The sequence below is a fragment of the Centruroides vittatus genome, unplaced genomic scaffold, assembly GCF_030686945.1.
Source record: "Centruroides vittatus isolate TY-2023 unplaced genomic scaffold, ASM3068694v2 contig_12, whole genome shotgun sequence".
NCBI classification, from domain to species: domain Eukaryota; kingdom Metazoa; phylum Arthropoda; class Arachnida; order Scorpiones; family Buthidae; genus Centruroides; species Centruroides vittatus.
The window spans coordinates 177,762-199,808 of record NW_027120767.1 but is presented as its reverse complement, the minus strand read 5'-3'; the positions used below and the strand labels follow the sequence as shown (position 1 = coordinate 199,808).

The window sequence follows — 22,047 nt, the reverse complement described above, 5'->3', positions numbered from 1 at the left end:
ATGACAAATTACCTTGATCGTTAAACAACTTAATAACTTAATAGATAATAATTAATATTTCAATATAATTTAGCAAATGACATGGTTTAAATGTATTTTATAATAGCAGTTAATCACGTTAATGTTTTAAACATAAATTGGTCTAGCTATTAAAAGACAGAAAACTTATTTAAAAAACTTACTAAACATTTTTGAAAATAATGCTTTTTTTTAATAAATAGAATGTATGCCGAAAATGCTTAGTTCAGAGAGCAAAATACTTTTTAAACAAATTTTTTGATTTCTAATAAACAAGATGATTTACATTTTCCTTCAAGTCAAGAAGTCGACTATTAATTTTAACTTCAAGTATTTGTTAAAACATTACTTTTGTAAAAATTTTTAAACAAGTAAATTATATTATCTATACATAATATTAACATCACTTTTTCATTCTTGAAAACACAAAATCTTAGTAATATTTTCTACCCTTATTTCTATTGTGTATAGATTTGCAGCAACTATTTATTTTAAATTATATTAATGCATTGGTAAATATCATTCATCAAAAAACACTGTATAATTTTAATCAAAATTTGTTAAGCTGTGGTCACACCATGCGATTTCCAGTCGCGCAGGCAACCACAACTGCAACAAGCGCGAGTGGTGCGCGTCTTCTCATGGTCACACATTGTTGGCTGACGAAGCAACTTGGAAAAACACAACTCTATAATAAACCAATAAAATTACAGTAGCTTGATTTTGACTACTTTCATGAGTTTACTGACATTTTATGTTCTACTTCAGAGTATTTACGGAATTTTAGCCACTTTTCTTATTAAAAGTGCAAGCAGTTCCTTTTCTGGAATGAATAAAAGAAAAAAAAGGCAATTATTTTGATAGAGCTGGCGAGAATACACAAAAAGATAAAACCTTTGATAAAATGAAGAATTAAAATCCCACAGGTATTCGTGGGCCTGAATAAGCTCAATCAATCTTGATTCTGTAAAAGTATCAATTCTCTAACTATCTGCCATGAGGATGAACTATTTTCAATGTTGTCACTGTATGACGTGGCACAAAGATGTTTGCTGATTGGATGCGCATTTGCAATTGGTGCAAATAGAACAAACTTTTCGTTTCTAGTCTCGGTTGCAGTCGTGCCAGTTTTCAAAGGGTTTTACTAGTTAACGGAAACAGCCGTCTCGGTTGCAGTTGCTTGTGCGGCTAGAAGTCGCATGGTGTGACCACGGCTTTAGTATTTATATTTATTACTTGATAATTAGAATATTTTTAATATGAGTTGACTGTCAATTTTCCTCTATGTTTAGCTACAAGGGTTTGCTAGACCAACTGAGGACACAGACTGTGTTGTATGGTAAGGCTGCTATAGTTAAAGTTGCTGGAGGTCACTGTAAGCAACTTACACTTTTGAAGAAATAATTCTACAATTGTTGCTTTGCAGTTTATAAACACTATTTTTGTATAAATTGAATGCTCACTCAGAAATGAGGCAAAATTTTAGCTGATGTTGTAAAAATTATGAAGATAACCAATGACAAACATATTCTCCCACCTAAAAAATTTTACAAATATTTTGTCATTTGTGACAGTCATCTTGAATTTTCTCTTTCGTATTTTCAAATTTTACTTGACTAGCACCATAGCAGCAAACTTAAAGCAAAATCACAAAACTGTCTTTTAACAAAACTACTTTAAATGACTTTACTAGACAATGCACCCATAATAACAACTCAACAATGTATCTTAGACAATTAATTTTATGTATTATATGTTTCTAAAGCATTATAAGCTGCTAAAACTTGAATTAAACATAATTTGCATTAAATGTGGACAGATATTTGTTTGCACTCAATATCACTGAAACTTACATCTTTCGTACAGTTAACTATTACATTTAGCTATGGTTCCTAATGTGAGCTAAAAGTTTCCCAAAGTAAAGGAATCACCAGCAATTGCAGTGTAGAAAATCTAACGGAATAAGTAATATCTGCGAAAATAAAAAGAATATGTAGCATATTAAGTCAGTAACCTCTAAAATGTTAGTAAGATATTAGTAGATGAATTAGATTAGTAGATACTCCTCTATTAAGCTTGAACCTTGCTTCTACATCCTTAGAGACTTTCTACTATCTTGGTTTAAGTAAAGTTGATTCTATCAATACTATCACACATTTCATACACCTTATCAATATCTTTCCAACATCTTACAGCTGACAGATCTAATATGCTATATAATTTTTTCTTCTTCAACAGTAAGATCTACAAGCAGTACAATGATTGTGGGAATTTTGAGTTCCCCTTGTAATTATGCTGAAACTAAAAGAGATACCAGAAAATCAACAGTAAACCTGTAATAAATATTATTGTTTATTTGGAAAATTTTCATAAATACATTTTACTCATAAAATTCATTGCATAAAAAAAAATTCAAAAATTATCTTATATAATTTTATATATGTAGTCTAATAATTTGTGTAAAAATTATACAGAAACTATATTTTTATCAACAATAAATATAAATTATTCATTAAATAAAATAATATTGCTATAATGTATATTTTTAAACTTTGTAAAAGCATCAACTTTACTTTCTAAGATTATTTTTTCTCCAATAATCCCATATATCTTATATTTATACTATTTTTAATTTCATAAATACTAAATTATCACTTCAAACAAATTACAAACTTGACAATATCAAAAATTCAAATTTCTGTTTAATCAGAGTGTATGAAATCCCTCCAAGAATAAATAAAAAACGTCCAAATATGACTCAAAATATTGCTGATCATTAGACTTAGAGAACACAAAGGGAATGTGAAGTAAGGGAGAAAAATAAAGCATGGTAGAGTGGGATTCCTAATACTACAGGAAAAGACAACATAGCTGACATTAAGAGGCTTTGGATTTTTACAGAAAGTCTATGCAAACAAGTAGTTAATGTCAAGGATGTAGAAACCCTTCCTAATACATGGAACTAATATCTATGGCATAAAAATATGAACAAATGGTAAATACAAAATGTGCAGCAGAAGATATACAGAACCATTCATTAAACTTAAAACAGGACTCTTCCATTTCTCTAGATTTTGTCAAGTTGGGTTTCTCTTATCTGTAAACGAATTTCATCATAAAATGCCACTGCATCATGATTGGTTAAGAACATTTAAACATTAAATGTTTTAACCACAGACAATTTTCAAACTATCAGAATTATTTTGTGGATGCTTTCAAATTTAGTTGTTTTTTTTTTGGTCTCTGAAAACAAGCCAACTGTCGCTCAAATGTCAAAGGCAATGCTTTATTTTTCTATACTCCTAAACAAAGCAATATGAAATTAGTTATTGATATTTTTATTTCTTTATTGCTATTATTACAAATATCTTTTAATGGTTATTATGCTTCTCTTTCAGCTTCTAATCTGAGAACTTATCGCACCTTTTGGAAAATGTTTTTACTTAGAAGTGTCTAATATGCATAATTATCTTAAATGCATATTTCAGACAGTTTGTCCCTCTTCAGTTTAAAATAGATACTTTTCAGATAACAAATTCTTTTACATTATATTTTTAAAAAAGAAAGATCATAATTATAATACATCCATATAAAAAAATTATTTTTGATTTTACTACTTTGTATATAAATATACTCACATTTACTGAAGACCATACCCTCCTATATTAATAAATACACAATGTGTCGTTCAAAGTTTGAACTTAACAACAATTAATTTCACACCTTCCTTACATCTTGGAACTCAGTATACTATTTGATTTGAATGTGTAGAACCTGAAGCAAGCCCATAAGCTAGGCTGAAAACATTTGTATTCAATACATATTGTTGAAAGACATAAGAAAGATGTGAAATGAATTATTAAATACAGCTGACTCACCTTAAAACAACACCAATAAAACGAATTCATGCATTGAACTGAATTTTGCCACTGCTCTGGCAAAATGCCATTGTCACACATTAATTTTCACATGATAAAGCAAAACAAAAATTTTACCAGAATTCATTAAACTAAACTGTAAATTACCTTAAAAACCTCTAGAAATAACCCTATTAATAATATAATGATTATATTATTAATAGATGATGATTTTATTATTCATTTCAAAAAGTGCAAAAAGCAAAGTGGAACTGTAATAAATATTCTATTTTGAGTAAAATATATTTTCTCCTAGTAAGCAATAACGGGTTCGATCTCCGATTGTAGAGCAATTCGAACATCTCGTTTTAGCAAACCATTCTGCTGAACTCAGAAAATAGGAGTTAAAGTTTAACGACATCCCTCCTTTAAATGGATGAAGTCCCATGCAAACACATGATAGTTTACAGGAGGTGCATAGTGATGTCAAGCTTGGCTACTTTTCATCAAATTTGGCTTCCTTTTATTCTTTTAGCACCAAAAAATATTTTAAACTTTTTCAAACAATTTTCAACAGAAAAAAATCACGGATTTCCTTTAGCTTTTTTTGTTTTGCTTAACCACTCTGATATACTGTACTGCACTTAAACAAAAAATATCATCTATACTTCATTTTGTTTGATTTGAAAATAATTCAAATAATTTATTTTACTTTGTAAATTAAACCAAAATATTATAATTTAGAGATCTTATGATTGCTTATTAATCCTTAATTCCATAAATTGTACAACCTTCACTACGACCCTGAAAATCATTCTTACAAGTTTTAGACTAAATTATGTTGTAAGGGCTACTCATATTTTTCCCCTAAAATGATCCAGAGATCCTATTATCTAGTATTATTAAAGCACAGGTCTCTTTTTTACAATTGCATTCTAAAACATAAAACCCTGTTATTTTAAAAAATTACTCACATTATATGAGTCACTACAATGTTTATATTTCTATAATAATTTCCAAAGTCTTCTTCACTTGTTCAATTCTGTTGATATTATCAAGTGGAGGAAAAAATACTAATCCTTGGTAATAAATAAATGTGTTTAAATTATATTATGCATTTTATATATATTTATAGGAAAAGTCTAAAATTTTTAAAAAAAATAAAATTGTTCAGAAAAAAGTCCAGCACCAAGTTGCAAAACTTTCCAGTTGTTAAAAAATAACTTTTACAGTACATTTTTAATTATAATAAATAAAATTGTGTGGGCACTATCTGTAATGAGATTTTGTTATAAAATTTTTGAGAGAAATGATGAGTTTCATAAAAAACTGTACAAGTAAATGCTAATAATGAATAACACCTTCGTTAAGTCCGACCTCTCTTGAGATATAACACCACACCTATCTCCTCATCCTCTTGACCTCTAACCATCAAAATTCAATACCACCAATGCCTCTTATATACAAGTTACTATGCCAAATTTCATTTCTTCATCATTACTCCATCCTAAGACATTAAACAAAATTGACGACAACACACTAACACACATGCACAGAATTTTTTCTTTTTCTTTTATTCTTTTTCTCTTCTTTGGATTTAGAAGGTCTCAAAATATGGAGATTGCAAAAACTCAGAGGGTCAAATTTGACAAGATTCCAATACTTTACCTTGTTATTTGTATACATAACAGCCAGGATAGTAAAAGAAAATGAGTTCTTAAAATTAAAATTTTCCTTTTGAAAAGTGAGTAAATTTAAAATTAAGTTTTAGTAACTAAGAAGAAAGACAAATTTGTAATACTTTGTAAAATATACTAGTAAATAAAAACAACCAAAGATCTGATATACCTTTAGTAATGGTCTTAAATAAAACCAACAAAAATATAAATGTAACAAAAATAATTATAAAAAGAAAAATGTATATAGGAATATACGGTCTTCAGTGAATGTGAGTATATTTATATACAGAGTAGTAAAATCAAAAATAATTTTTTATATGGATGTATTATAATTATGATCTTTCTTTTTTAAAAATGTGATGTAGTTGTAAAAGAACTTGTAACCGGAAAAGGATCTGCTTTAAACTGAAGAGGAACACAACAGTCTGAATGAATATTTAATAAAGTAGAACAGCAAAAAGCCTCTTGGTGTCTAAGTGTAAACATTTACCAAAAGGTATGATGAGTCGTCGGATTAGAAACCGTCATAGAAGCTTAACAACAATTCAAGAGAAGAACAAGAAGCAAATTTTTTATCAAATTAAACACAAATATATTCTGCTTCCTAATTCTTACTTTCAAATGTATATTAATTATTATTTCGAAAAACTATCAGTAATATAAATGCAATTCATATAGTTTATGATATTACAGGTAAACATTCATAATTTTAAATTATTTTTATTAAATTCTATTGTAGCCTGTTCAAAACAAAAATGCATAAAAATAAATAAAATGCCAATGTTTCTTATCATATAAATATAATATATTACCATAATAAAACACAGAAATTTTTAAAGTAATGGACAAATCAATATTTTATTTTTTTATGTCACATGCATGCCAGATGTTATAATCATTTGTCATAACGTTTAAAAAATATTTACATAAATAAATAAATAGATAAATGATTAAAAAAAAAAAAGCAAAAATAAACTATAATTATACTAAAATCACCATATGGATTAAAAAAAAAGAATTCATTTACAACATTTAGAGGATGTATGAATATCAAAAAAAAAATGTAACAAAATTACATGTTATGAATTCTTTAAATTTCAAGTAACGTCCATAAAATATTTAATATATCATTATCAAATTCTGATATTAAAATTTATCAGAATTAGAAATAAAAATTATATTATTTTAAATTTTATAGAAAAATCAATTGTTTCATATTTTTATAAACACATTTGTTTAATTACAAAAATTTAAAATAAAGTCGGAGAAAAATAAAATTTTTACGAGTACGGTGATCTTTTTATAACATGAAAATATGGAAAAACAAAATATCAATTATATTATAAAATGTATATAGATGTTTCATAATCTTTCAAATTGTACAGTCATAACAAATAATTACCACTTATTTTCGATTCATACAAATCGCAAACATATTAAAGACATTAAACAAAACTGTACAAACATTTTTTTTCTATCTGTTTTTATATTTTAAAAGTTAATTGATAGCATAGGTAATTTAACACATCATTTTGTCATATCATTGCAAATGAAGCTGACAATGCTGGGGATCTAATGTCAAGATGCATACTGGTTGCCATAATGCAAATTTGCAAGTTACTTGTCAATACACAGGAAGAGACTAGGTTCTGCAGCTAGGCTTCCACCTGTTTCTAAATGGTGGACAAAGATGATGTTGCAGCTGTTCATGATTGTCTTGCAATCAGACAATCACCCTGTCTGATTGTCTGGGGAATTCAGAACCTGCCTGCTATGTTTGTGTGCCCTCACATATATACTACCCCAACACCATCTCACAGTCATATCAAAACAGCTCAGATAGCAGGCAATTCAGCAAAATAGCCATACTGCTTCCTTCAATCCCACGATGCAATCTTTCTCAAATTACACCAGCAGTACACAGATGTCTTTGACTATTGTAAAAGCATGATTGACATCTGAAGACCTCCAAACAACAGGTACACTGAAAATTTTGAATCGTGACCTCTGCAAGTCTTTTTATAGGTTACTGGGACAGCAATTTTAAAGCATTCTGGTATGTAAATGGACTACAACTGTAGGCAATTACATATCTGTCTGAGATATAGTTATATGATGAGTTAAATGATGCAATTAAAGCAATCAGACAATTTTGTCTAGGCATATAACTTTTTGTCAATAAGCATATTTCATTGAATAAGTCAAAACAGTATGCCAACTGATGTGCTTGACAAAGGCTAATATTATTCTAGGAAAAATAAATTATTATACTAAGAAATTTATTTTGCATATGAAATACCAATATATCATCAAATATACTTTATAAATAAATATTTATTATTAATAATATCTTATATTATTATTCAAACCAAATTTTTAAATTTTATGATGATAAAAGTAAATACAGTACAAGAATGTTATTACAATTTGCATTAATAATATTTACATATTTAGAAAGGATGTTTTTAGAATTGTTTTCATCTAAAAAATTAGGATTTCTTAAAGAGCACATGTATAAAACTTAAATAATTTATCCAGAGACGTTATAAATATGCCCAGAATAATTTTCTCTCTCATTATTTTTTCAATATGTCAGATCTCATTGCTAAAATCATATACAAAAAAATACTCGAAAACATTTGTGAAGTACTCTGATTTACTGAGAGAAGCACACCGGTCAAAGGCATTTTAGTTGTTTTATTTTAATTTCACTCTGGTGTTTATCCTTTATACTTTAAAAAATACTCTTTCATATCATTAGAACTTTAGTATTTCACAAGAAAAATATTTATTCATAAAAACATTCTGCAATTTCACAATATCTGTGAAATTTTAGACAAAATTATTGCAAAACTTAAAAACTTACATTACAAATATTTCATTATTAAAATATCAAATATGCTATAAAAAATAATGTAGATTGTGCATCACTTCAATCAAGATAATCCAATGAGTTATTAAGCTTTTCTTTGTATATTTAGAAGAAATAAAAAGTAAAAAACTTTCAACAGCAAATGTTAAATTAAATTTTAGAAGTTCCAATATCCTTATGGACACTGTCTGCTAGCAGAGTAGTCATTAGAAAAAGAAATGAGGAATAATTCTCTATTTGGCATTTACAGCAAAATACTCTATGATTTTCAAATTTATTCTGCATAACTAAAGTTATATAATAAATACATAAACAAGTTAATGAAGATTTATTACTTATACTTTCCATAAATAAATATCTTTTAAAAATAAATTCAAAATTCTGAAGAAATATTTTAAAACACAATTCATCCTATTAAGATGATGATGTCATATTCATAATGTTACTTTAACAATACTGTTTCTACACTGTTGTGTAACAGACTGGATATAATTGAAGACAAAAGAATGTGCAGATGTGTTAGTAAATAAACAGTTATCATTATAATACAATGATGAAAGCATCAAGCAAAAGTATTATATGCACAAAATGCCTATATAAGAATTATTGTAATGAATATGTTTTTATGTTGTAATACAGAAATCGCTGAAAATAAAAATAGCTGTATTGGATTACAAATAGCTGGTTTCAAAAGACTGAAAGTTCATTTCATGAGTACAGTGTGCAAGAATCAGTGAAAGAAATCAATATGAGACAAATAAAGTAGTTGTTTGTATTTAGCTAACTCAAGTCATAAAAATGTATTATATAAATTCTATGAAATATATCTGTAATTAAGAGCACATTATAACTTATTGGATAGGCTACTATACCGATAGTATACATCTAACAGAATAAGCAATAACTCAATATAAAAAAATTACACATAACACGGTAGTTACATTCCAAAAAAGTGCCATGCTATGCAAATCCGTGCTATACAAAACAAAGAACTAATGCAAAACATAGGGTTAAGTTCAAAAGTTAATAAAAGTATACTATTCTTTTATGTTACTAAGAGAAATATTTTTATGAAAGCAATCAATAATTCATTTATAATTAATAATTAACTAACAATCACAATTAATCATACTGTATGATGCATTAATATTAATTTAGTTAAATGAGGGTATTTTCCTTTAACAAAATATTGTCATCATCTGAGCTTTTTTGTTGAACTTGATCAGAAATATCAGCAATATTTTCATTTTTTTTATTTTTGATTAATTTGTTCTAATGGGTCGCGTCTGTTCAATTGAGGACCAAGCTATTTTTTCCAGAATTTGCGTTCGAATACAGAATTGTTTGCATTGGGAAATGTTTGAATATCGACATACTGCTGTATTTTGATCGTCGTTTGTAGGTAAGTAATATCAAATAATAGAATTTATACTTAAAAGTTGTGAAATTTTGTATGGAGGATATCCAAAACTGTGTTAGGGCAAAACCGGAAACAGTGTTGTATAGGGGATTTCCCCAATTTTCAACCATGTTGTAGAAGTGCCATATTGTATGAGGGATGGGATAGCTATATATACTTTTGCAAAAATCTTTGTATGCATAAAAACAAAAAAATATTAAAAGAAGGCTATATTTAAAAATTTCCATTTCATGGTTATAAGAGATCTATTAATACCCAACAGCAATTGCAACTTTTATTGTGACTCTAACTACTTCCAATACACTATAATGTTTGGTCCTCTTGCTATTGTTCTGAAACATTTCAGAAAATTGGAAGTCATTAGACAATCTTAATAAAAAGTTATTACAATTTATGAATTTTATAATGTTTTTAAGTATAAAAAGTGCAGTTTAAAAAAACATTTCTTGGTTTCTTTATTTTTAAATACAGGTACACGGTACTTCTACAACATGGTTTTTCTCTAACATAGTTTGAAAATTAGGGATATACTCATACAACATGACTTCTGGTTTCACACTAACATGATTTTGGAAATCCTTCATACAAAATTTCACAATTTTTAAGTGTAAACTTCATTATTCTATAGTTTTTTTAATTCAAGCAAGCATGTGTTGTCTCAAATTTGCCCATGATTTTAAAACATTGAAATTATTTTGTGCTTTTTATCAGGTTTACTTTAATGAAAACTGATAGGAAAACTAGGACAAAGAAGAAAAAATTTGTACTATCAACCAGGTGTCGTCATTGCTTTCAGACTTTAGCCATTAACACTGTCATTGTGTTTTTTTTTTTATAGATTAATCTTCATACTCACAAAATACAGCAGTATCTTGGTACTCGAACACAAATTCTAGAAAATATCACTTGGTACTTGACTGAACAAACATGGCCCACTAGAACAAATTTTCAATTAATAACATATTTTTATTTTGTCTTTGAGAAAAATTTTTTTTTTATGATAAAAATAAAAAATACAAAAATGTTACTGATACTTCTGATCAAGATCAACAAAAACTGAGATGATAACGATACTTTGTAAAAAGAAAACTCCCTCATTTAACTAAAATTAACATTAATGAATAATATAGTACTTTTAATTGTGATTGTTAATTGGTTATTGATTATAAATGAATATAAATAAATAACGACTAACCCATTACAAAGCTAAACATTCTCAAGAGCCGAATTATCGGGCTAGAGTTGGCTATAATAAATAAATTATTAATAAGACAATTTGGCACTAGAGCTTGGCGTTAGGCGCCATCTCTTACTAAACTTAATAATTAAATTAAATAAATAATTTTAATAATTTGGAACTGGAGGAAAAGAAATCGGCCCGAAGCGGGACTCGAACCCGCAACTTCTGCTATCCGTGCAGACACATTACCAGTTACGCAGAGGAGGAGGCGATTGGACTGAAGGTCCGGGTAGCGTAACTAGTAACGTGTCTGCACGGATAGAAGTTGCGGGTTCGAGTCCCGCTTCGGGCCGATTTCTTTTCCTCCAGTTCCAAATTATTAAAATTATTTATTTAATTTAATTATTAAGTTTAGTAAGAGATGGCGCCTAACGCCAAGCTCTAGTGCCAAATTGTCTTATTAATTATTTATTTATTATAGCCAACTCTAGCCCGATAATTCGGCTCTTGAGAATGTTTAGCTTTGTAACTTTGTAGCTTTGTAGCGTTGGTTAGTCGTTATTTATTTATATTTATACGCCTTGCCGGGGTTGCGATAGCCGGTTGAGTGCCTTGGGAGGACGTGGGCACTTGATGTGTCCCCAGCGGCATTGTAATGACCGTCAATGGTCGTCGCGTTAGCTTATATATACTGGAGGAGGCGATCGGACTGAAGGTCCGGGTAGCGTAACTGGTAACGTGTCTGCACGGATAGCAGAAGTTGCGGGTTCGAGTCCCGCTTCGGACCGATTTCTTTTCCTCCAGTTCCAAATTATTAAAATTATTTATTTAATCTAATTATTAAGTTTAGTAAGAGATGGCGCCTAACGCCAAGCTCTAGTGCCAAATTGTCTTATTAATTATTTATTTATTATAGCCAACTCTAGCCCGATAATTCGGCTCTTGAGAATGTTTATAAATGAATTATTGATTGCTTTCATAAACATATTTCTCTTATTGACAAAAAAGAATAGTATACCTTTGCTTATTTCTGGAACATAACCAAACATTTTGCATTAGTCTTTTGTTTTGTATAGCACGGATTCACATAACACTGCACTTTTTCAGAATGTAACTACCATTCGATACCAAAGGATACCTGTATTCATATTTACAAAAATATTATTTAGGAATCAGCATTTTTTATGACAAGGACTGTGCATTAATTATGTGTACAGTTTAAAGGAGGGAAGGAAAAGTACATCACTCTGCATGATGGGAAAAGATGCTCGAGACATCATGAACCATGTTTTTTTTTCAATGCAAGAGGTGAACAGAAAGTAAATTGATGTAATTTGGTTTCAAAATCGTGCACACTGCAGACATCAAATGCAACATGCATGTTGATATATTCTATATTCAAATTTCATGAAATCATTGTTCAGAAGTGCTCAAATCTAAAATGAATTGGGTCAAACACCAAGCTCTTGCTAAACATGTTGTGAAATATTCTGAAACAGTTGCTGACAGAGACAAATACAAAATGGTTTAGCACTTTACTGGAGAATCAGTTAGCCATCAAACTGTAATCAATATTTTAAAATACAAAGAACATGGAGATAGAAGCTTCCAGCCACTGCCTAGTTGAACATCTGCAGCTGTAACACTATAGCTGACCCAATCAACTGTAGTTGCCATTAAAGTTGGAAACTGGGCATAAAAGGATAGATTAAAACCACAGCACTGAAAAACTCAGGGAATAAGGAACTGCATATGAAAAATACATGTAGACAAATCTTGAAAAAATCTTGGAGAAATCATTCTCATTGACAATGAAACCTGCATGCCTCAAAATCCAACCAACATTCCAAGATGCCATTTCTAACATGTTGGAATAAAGCTGACTCACAAGACTTCAAATTAAAGGGCAAAGCAAATTTCCCAAAGAAATGGACTGTGTGGCAATGTCTAGACATTTTTGGAAACATTTCAGAATCTTTCATTTCCAAGAGCTATGAAATACATTGAGGAGTGTTTGAAGAAACAATTGAAACCTTTCATTGACAAGCATTATGAACATAAAGTGATCTTGTTAGACCTTGCTTCTGTTCATTAAGCCATTTCGGTGACCAACTTTCTCAGAATGTCCAGCATTAATTTCATTGCATGTACTCCTAACATTCCCCAGCTAGACATATTGAGAACTTTTGGTCGATTTGTAAGTAGAAGTATTCCTATGAAAAGCCCCAACCAGAATCTATGAATTCAAGTGTGTGTGAAACAGAATTAGCAAAGAAGTAATGCAAGACTCAGACAAGATGGGGGATGAACAAAACTAGGACTTTGTTGGAAAAGATTAGCAAGGAAGGTATGTTTTCTGTAATTTAGCTGTCAGAAATTGTATAACACAATTGGCTTGGCTTGTTTGCATTGCATTGTCATAACTTTGTATTTTGTTTCCATGCATTACAGATTTTTTTATTTCAAACATCAAGTTACCTCCTGACCATCCCTTATTAGTGACACACAACTTTATTAAACCAAACAATCTTTCCAAAATTATTGGACCACTTTTGGGCTACATTAATAATTAATTAATTTTTAACAGAGCCCAATAACTTCAGCAAGATCATTTGACTTTATTAAAATTGGGTTATGCTTGTTGTTTATATAGATGAATTTATTCTTACAAGCTTACTTCCTAGTCAAATATTACAACTTCATTTCTAGAAAAGTATCAGGATTAAAGTGTGATGCCAGATTCTTTCGTTCTACTTGTGAGGTGTGAACCATGTGTTTTTTTACCTTCCTGTCCCAAGGTCTCTCTTGTTTTTCTTTGTCATAAATAATGTTAGTCATGCTCTAGACCAGGCCTGGCAAACCCGTGGACCATCACGTTAAATTGTGTGGCTCACTAAGTGATATTATATATCTATTACAACTTTTGTTTCCCGTTATGTGTATACCAAAACAATTAAATAAATGAATATTTGCATGTGTCACTGTTATAATTTGCAATAAAATCTTATTCATTTTGTATCTGTTTTACCTTTTTAAAAGCATGTTTGCCTAAATTGTGGCCCACTGTAATGTTACACATGATCAAAGTGGTCCGCGAAACAATTTGGGCTGGCCAGGCCTGATCTAGACTGTGCAGTTGTGATGTGTATATCTGTTCACCTTCATTGCATGCATATACATAAAAAATTTTCTTCTCAACATTATCAGTTAGAAAATATTTACAGAACTTTCATAAGTCACTTCCTCTATATCAGGGGGTTACACAAACTATTGTATATACATAATTAAAGGGAAAGGAATTTATCAGAAGAGACTCAATAATTGTACACATGATTAATGGATAGTCCCTTAATTCACAATTGTTTTAAAGTAGGAGTGGAAAAACTTTTTCTCTGTTGACTGCAAGAAAAAGTTTTTAACTATGAGGACATTAGAAAAGTCATTGTAAATATATACAGTGTAATATAACAACATATACAGTATTAATACTTAAATTTATATGTACAAAAACATCAAAGAAATGTTAACAAAATGTATACCAAACACCAAAACTCCAGTTTAAAAAATGTAAATTTAATGAAAAATGAATGTGTTTTTGATTGCCTTAAGCAACCATCAGGAGATTACAGAAATATTCTAAATAAGAACAAATTTGGAACAGATGAATTTAAAAAGTTGTGATGTCTGATTGATTAAAATTAAAATATCAAAAACTGACTTCAAATAATGATGCCCAAATTTTCTGAAGTGTGTTGTTATTCTTAAAACTGATTGATATTCTCTTCCTGTAGGCTTTGTAAATTTCTAATTTCTCTAGATGTTTAAATTGGTTTAATTGGCCAGTGAAATGTTTGATTCTGTTGTAATGCACTTGAACTTCATCCATTTCAAATACAGCCAGTGCTGTAGAGTTGTGACCATTTTCCAATGATTCTAAATGCTTCTTTAAACATTGGTTGGGTGGACAGATTATGATCCCAATGAACTGCAAACTCTGGCTATCTTTTTGGTCCATAACAAGAAAAGTATATATTCCTGGGAGTTGCAGGTCACTTAGAGAATCTTTAGAATTCCTAATCAGAGTATACTGTTGGGTTTTGCATAAAGGCAATAGATATGTTATTAACTCTTGCTATTTGTTTGTAAGTTTGTTTGAGTTGTTCAATGTAGCAAGAGTCGATAACATCTCTATTGCCTTTATGCAAAACCCAACAGCATAATATTTGATTAGAAATTTTAAAGATTCTCTAAGTGACTTGCAACTCCCAGAATATATACTTTTCTGGTTATAGACCAAAGAGACAGCAGAATTTGCAGTACATCAAAGCCACAACCCACCCATTTGACTAACATTTGGCATCATTGAAAAAAGATCACAACACTGTAGTACTGGCTATAGTGTTGTAACAGATCAACAAGTTCAAGTGCATTATAACAGAGCCAAACTTTTACATCAAATTGGCCAATAAACCAACTCAAACATCTGGAGAAATTAGAAATTTACAAGACTTAGAGAGAAAACATCAATCAATTTTAAAAATAACAACACACTTCTGAAAACATGGGCACTTTTTGAAGTCAATTTTTAATTTTTTAATTTTAACTAATCAGGGGCCATATTCTGGTCACCACCTCTGGTCTCTCATCTCACACAAGCCGGTCGCTGATTAGCTAATCCAAATGATTAGCCAATCAGTAACCGGCTTGTGACCAGAATACGGCCCCAGATGTCATCCTAACCTTTTGAAAGTCTGTTCCAAATTTATGTTCTTATTTAGAATATTTCTGTAACTTGATGATGGTTGCTTAAGGCAATCAAAAACATTCATTTTGTGTTAAATTTACATTTTTACCTGGAGTTTTGGTGTTTGGTGAGCACATTTTTACATTATAATCCAGTTTCTAAGCTGTTTTATTCAAGCTGTTTACATTCTTAAAATCATTTTCTTTTCAGTATTGCCATTACTAAAATTCAAAATTCAAAATTTCGAATTTTACTAATGGCAATACTAGTATTCAAAATTTATCAAAAAACTTTGGTGTCTTTCAGTATTATTAACCTTTAAATAAATAAAATAATAGTCCCATAAAAATTAACATAAAACTTTTCATATAACTTTCTTCCTGTTCATTTTATCTATAAATTAAAATATACATTGCAGAAAATTTTGCTTCATATATAAAAATGTGAAAAATAGATAGATTTAAAGAAATTGAGTTGACTTTTTGATGGTGGTCAATAATATTAATGCTCTATAACTGTTCGTGGGCCATAGAAAATCATCTTACAGGCCACAAATGCTGCAGCTTGCCCACCGCTGTTTTAAAACATTACAATGGCTGGAAAAAAATCAATCAACTATTAGAATATACATATTTAATGTAACTAGAATATTAATATTTCAATAAAAATTTAAAAATATTTATATATCAATATCAATATGCTTTATGATGATGTTCCTATAACTGAATAATAATGTTTTCGAATATTATTTGTCTTAATAAATATATAAAAGTAATTTTGCCTGTTTTGTAAAGAATAAATTTGCATCAGTATACGAAAATATTTAATTGTTATTCATTCTTTTTCCATGTTTTATAAGCATAAATCCCACATTCTCAAATGTGGGTATATAATAAAGTTTGCCAAATATAATGTAACAGCTGTTATGCCATGTATGACAAGATTCGTTCTTATTGCAAAAGCACATTTATATTATACAATGTTTTAAACCATCTGTGCATCTACAATCAGTTTGGTGATTCTATTATTCTACTTTTTAAAGCAAATTAATTCCAAAATCCATTCATTTTTTCAAAAGGCCAAAACATGCTTTAATAAGCATAAAAACCATCTAAAAATTCTTATTAAAATAAATCTCCAGATTTAGTTCGGCCTCAATATAATCAAATATCGGTCTTTATTTCTTGTTTCACATTTAAAATCATTCTGTGTTTTTATAATATTTTTGATAATCATTGGCAATTGGTACATCATATACAAACTTACGTAATATCCACTAAGGAAATTCAAATATAAACCACAATGTTTTTTTATCTAAATTATATATGAATAATTTACATTGCACTAATATGGACAACAGGAATATGTCAAACAAACCAAAAGCATTATCTAAGGAATAATTCTTGATAAATAATATTTCAGGGTCGTAATAAGTAAAAGTGTCATAATTAATTTTATTTTAATAAATTTATTTTGTTACAAAATATATCTGAAGTCTGTAATATTTAACTGAACATTTATTATTAAAAAAATATAAAAAATTCTCCAAACTACCATTTTTCCTAAGGTGTTAAATTAATAAATTATTTATTAAAAAAACCTTTCTATGTTATTATTATTACGATTTTAGTCTCTGTAATCCAAAAATTATTGGTAGACCAATCTCACAGCAATAATTTTTTGGATTGGTCTACCAATAATTTTTGGATTACAGAGACTAAAATCATAATATCTACATATACAGCAAAACATTTATATATTTAAAACTTTCTACGTTATTAAATATATAATTTTTACCTTTAAAAAACTGCCTGGTAATTACATCAAATCAGTACACGAGGCATATTTTTAAAAATTTATTTAAAAAATAATAATTTCACCACAAATAAAATACAACAACACTACTTGTATTAGTGTTCTAAACTAGATGCTTGTCATGAGCAAATACTGATGCATGCAGAGTATACAAGAATATGTTAGTGATTAACAAAACTGTTTTATAATGTAAAATCATCAATTACAACTGAAAAATATTACAAAGTTCAAAAATTAAAAGAAAAAAAAAAACCTGATAATATGCACAACCATTATTGCTTAATTCCAAACTTGTTTAAAATGAAAATTATCAGATATTAAGTACGTCAAACAAAACCTTCACAATCTGGTAAATAATTTTGTTGTAAAATTCGACAAATGTTTCTGATCCTTTACGTGATCTACCTCGGGTCGACAACATTCTAAATCGGAATGCACGGAACTAATTTCAAATTTTTAAATAATTACAACAAAAATACAAAAACATAAAAATATAAAATTGATATGTTTTAAAACACCTTTCACTCTTTTTTCTAGCAATTTCTTTAATTAAATAAGAGAACTAAGGCTTTCAGCTATTTTAAATGGCCTTCTTCGGGTTAAATCAAAACAATCTCAGAAAAAGGTATACATGTAAATGTATTTAGAATCTTTAAATGTAATTATAACTAATGTTTATTAGCATAAGAACTAAAATGGAGAATTAGTAAATATAATCAGTGTAAAATAAACATGTGAGCTGATCTAATATATGTTAAGTCATTGCAGGTTTGTATTTAATGCAAAAAAATGGCTAAAAATGTAGAATATTCGAGCAAATGTCCATAGCAATTTACATGTTATTACTGTTTTAAGGAATTTGAATTATCATTACATTAAGCAAAGGCACAACACATCATCCTCATGGACTGAAAATCTTTAACCATGTTAATTTTCTTACCATTTACAATTCCAAACATGTATTATTGTCGATTAAAGACGTTTCGACGTTAACAGCGGACGAATAATTATCATTTAGGACGGAAAAGTTAGCAAATTCAAAACATTTGAACCATTTTCAGCGCCATAGCAGCTAAGCCTAATCAGTATATATGATAACTGGCAACCAACGTCTGCGGCCCGATATCACACGGAATTAATATTTCTTACCTTTTCGCAAGCCGTTTCGATTATTATTCCCGAAACAATAACTTGAAATAAAACTCTTCCAACATCGATTTTTCCACTTCCGGAAGTTTGTCTTTTGTTTTCCGGAAGCACGCGACTTCTAGATCCTTTTCGGATATTAACTGCGCTTGCGCCCGATTGCTGATCCGCTGTGACGTCATACCAGCAGCAAACATGTAAACAGAGTTTATGGTTGCTTCATTCTCACAGAGTTTTTTTTTCCATCGATGAATCGACTAAGGACAAATCAATATAAACTTTTAATAAATGGTTTTATACGATTTTTTTTATTAAACTGATGAAATATTTAAACAGTTGTAAATTTTAAAATCTATTCCATGTGTTTATCTCTTAGTGTTTGTTTGTACATTAAATTACATACAAAAATAGTTCATGTGTTATCTGAAATAATGTTAAACAAAATTCTTATTTGTTAAATCACTGAAGTTGTTAAAGGAAAATGGAATAAAATTCTAAAAATTAAGTATAATAAATGGAAGTTTAATGATACCTAACAGTTTCCTTGTGTTGGTTAAATTGTTTTTAACATGCTTTACACTCTGAAATTCAAAATTTGTTTGGAAGAGGAAAAAGTTAATTAAAATATTTATGTAGTTTCTACATAATAACTATACATTACATTAAAACTATCGTGTTTATTGTATTCGAGTTGACGGTACTTTATAGTATAATATCAACTGTACAAAGATTAAATGATTCACAAAATTTCCTTAAACGTGTACGGTTCTCTGCTTTTTCTTGAAGATTAAGACAAAAAATTTCACTTAAACTCATACTTTTTGAGCTTTTTAGCCAATCTGTAGGTACTAACGTAATTAAGTAATTGATAAAAAATTATATTTTAAATGCAATAAAATTATTTAATTATATCTTTTATACAGAACAACAGAAACAAATCATCAGCAATGTTAAACAAGAGAACAGCACATACAAGCATTTTTATCTAAGTTAACTAGAATTCTTCAGTTATGAACTTAGTGCTGCTGGACATATTAACTAATTAATAGCAATTTGAAAGTATATCTATAACATTGTATTTACATAGAAATGTTTAAAAAGTTAATTACATAAAACATTGGTTTTACAGTATATTTGCTAATCTCAGCTATTTATTACAGAGAATTATTGTAGAGACAACATCATATATAAGGAAAACAGAGTCAAAAAATGACTGAAAACAAATACTGTATTTTTTAACTTTTGTTAAATTTTCTAATGTATATTAATTTTATAAATTTGTCACGTTTTTAAAAAAATATGTAATAATTACTGATTTGAGTTTAATTGCATATATAAGTAGTTAAATGTATTTTTTAAATTTTTCTAACAAATAAGTTTCTAATTAAAGTTTTATAGGAAACCTATTGTAATCATATTAGATAATTATGAAATTTTTATACTGTAAATTTTAATAATAATAGCACATTTTTTATAGTTATTTGGATATTCATTGCAATCTAACTATTTTTAATGAAGTAAAATAACAGATAAAATTATTGCAGCTCTGAAAAATAACAGCTCGATAAGTATTATTATTATTACGCAGAAAAAATTTGTACAAAATAAATTTTATTTTTTTAAATATATAAAATTTAAAAACTTTCATATTGTCTAAACCAGGCCTGGCCAACCTGCGGCTGGTTAGGCCAAAACAATTAAATAAATGAAAATTTGCATGTATCATTGTTATAATGTGCAAATGCATGTACGAACTCTTGATGTAACAATAAAATCCTATTAAATAAAACGTGCTCAGCAAAAATTATATAAACAAAATCTAACACCTTATCTTCACTGAGAAAGTTTAATTTTAAACAAACGTTTTCGGCCTATTCTATAGGCCATCATCAGGCTAAATAAATCGAATAGTACCGTTCCATAAGAACAAATACAAAAACAAAAAGAAAAAATATTTGTATTCGTTCTTATGGAACGGTACTATTCGATTTATTTAGCCTGATGATGGCCTATAGAATAGGCCGAAAATGTTTGTTTAAAATTAAACTTTCTCAATGAAGATAAGGTGTTAGATTTTGTTTAATAAAATCCTATTCATTTTGTATTTGTTTTACTTTTTTAAAAGCATGTTTGCCAAAATTGTGGCCCACCGTAATGTTACACGTGGTCAAAGTGGCCGGCGAAACAATTTGGGTTGGCCAGGCCTGGTCTAAACTATTAACTTATATAGTTTAATATGGTTATATTTATGATTTTTGAAATTTAATACGATTATATCAATTACCACGTATTTAACAATTAAAGGATAATATAATACTAGTACTGCAAATGTTTTTAAACTGTACATTTAAAATAAAAAATACAGAATACACATTTTTTTATTTTTGCATTCTAATGTATTTAAATATTTATTTTTCAAATGATATTACATCTGAATAAACAAAAGTTCTTGGCAGGTCATCAGAAGAGATAACAATATTTACAATAATTAACTATACAACTTGAAAAATTTTTAAATAAAATTTGTAATTTTTTTTTTAACATTTTGATTAGAACTTTTATTTAATATTTCTGCTCATATTTATCTATTAATTTTGTACATTATATTGTGATGAATTAGCATGTCGGATCAAGACCATATAAGAATTTACCCATTTTCTCAGCAATTAAATGAAATATTCATTTAAATAAGGATAATTTAATTAATACATTATAAAATTTAAATAATTTTGTCAGAAATATTTCCTTGAAACTGAAAAAGAAAATGAATTATAAATGTCAACTTGGAAATCCCAAAAGCTTTTAATATAGGTTACTGTATTTAATCAAATTTTCTTTATTATGTTAGATGATAAATTCAACACTAAATTATATCATCCAGGAGTTGTTAATGGTATTCAATTCTCTTCTCTTTTTCATGTCATAGGAACACTACATAATTTTACTGTACTTGTTATTATTTTCCAGTGTTAAAATTCATTATCACATAATTTTACTGTACTTGTTTATTATTTTCCATTCTTATATCATCAATTTTATTGTTCTATCAAACAATTACTAAATACTAGTCAAATACATTCTTCCCATAAATATAGTACGGGCCTTACTGAAAAGATGTAAACATCATTGTTCAAAAATTTCTGAATTCTCTTTAATTGGGTAAAGTATAAAAACAAATAATTACAGTACCAGTACTACCAATTAAGGTCATATGATCTGGTCTTCACTAATCACTTTTTGCCTTGTTCCCTTAAGATGAGGATATATATTAAGTGACAAACGTCCCCCTTTAGGGAGGACAGTCCTTCTTTTGTAA

At 28.4% G+C, this 22,047-nt stretch overlaps 1 protein-coding gene across 5 annotated transcripts in view; it reads right to left on the bottom strand.

Annotated features, from left to right (window-relative positions):
- Window positions 1-18,874, bottom strand: part of Atac3 (Ada2a-containing complex component 3) — a 52,826-nt gene extending 33,952 nt beyond the window's left edge. For 2 of the 5 annotated variants that reach the window (XM_067279930.1, XM_067279965.1), the window contains exon 1: window positions 18,526-18,704. In XM_067279930.1, coding sequence (XP_067136031.1) covers window positions 18,526-18,528 — 3 coding nt within the window. In that variant the 5' untranslated portion in view covers window positions 18,529-18,704. Of the gene's footprint in view, window positions 1-1,871; window positions 2,043-18,525; window positions 18,709-18,734 lie in introns of those variants that run through there. The other 3 variants (XM_067279939.1, XM_067279958.1, XM_067279948.1) reach the window with 3 other exon arrangements.
- Window positions 18,875-22,047: the final 3,173 nt, after the last annotated feature.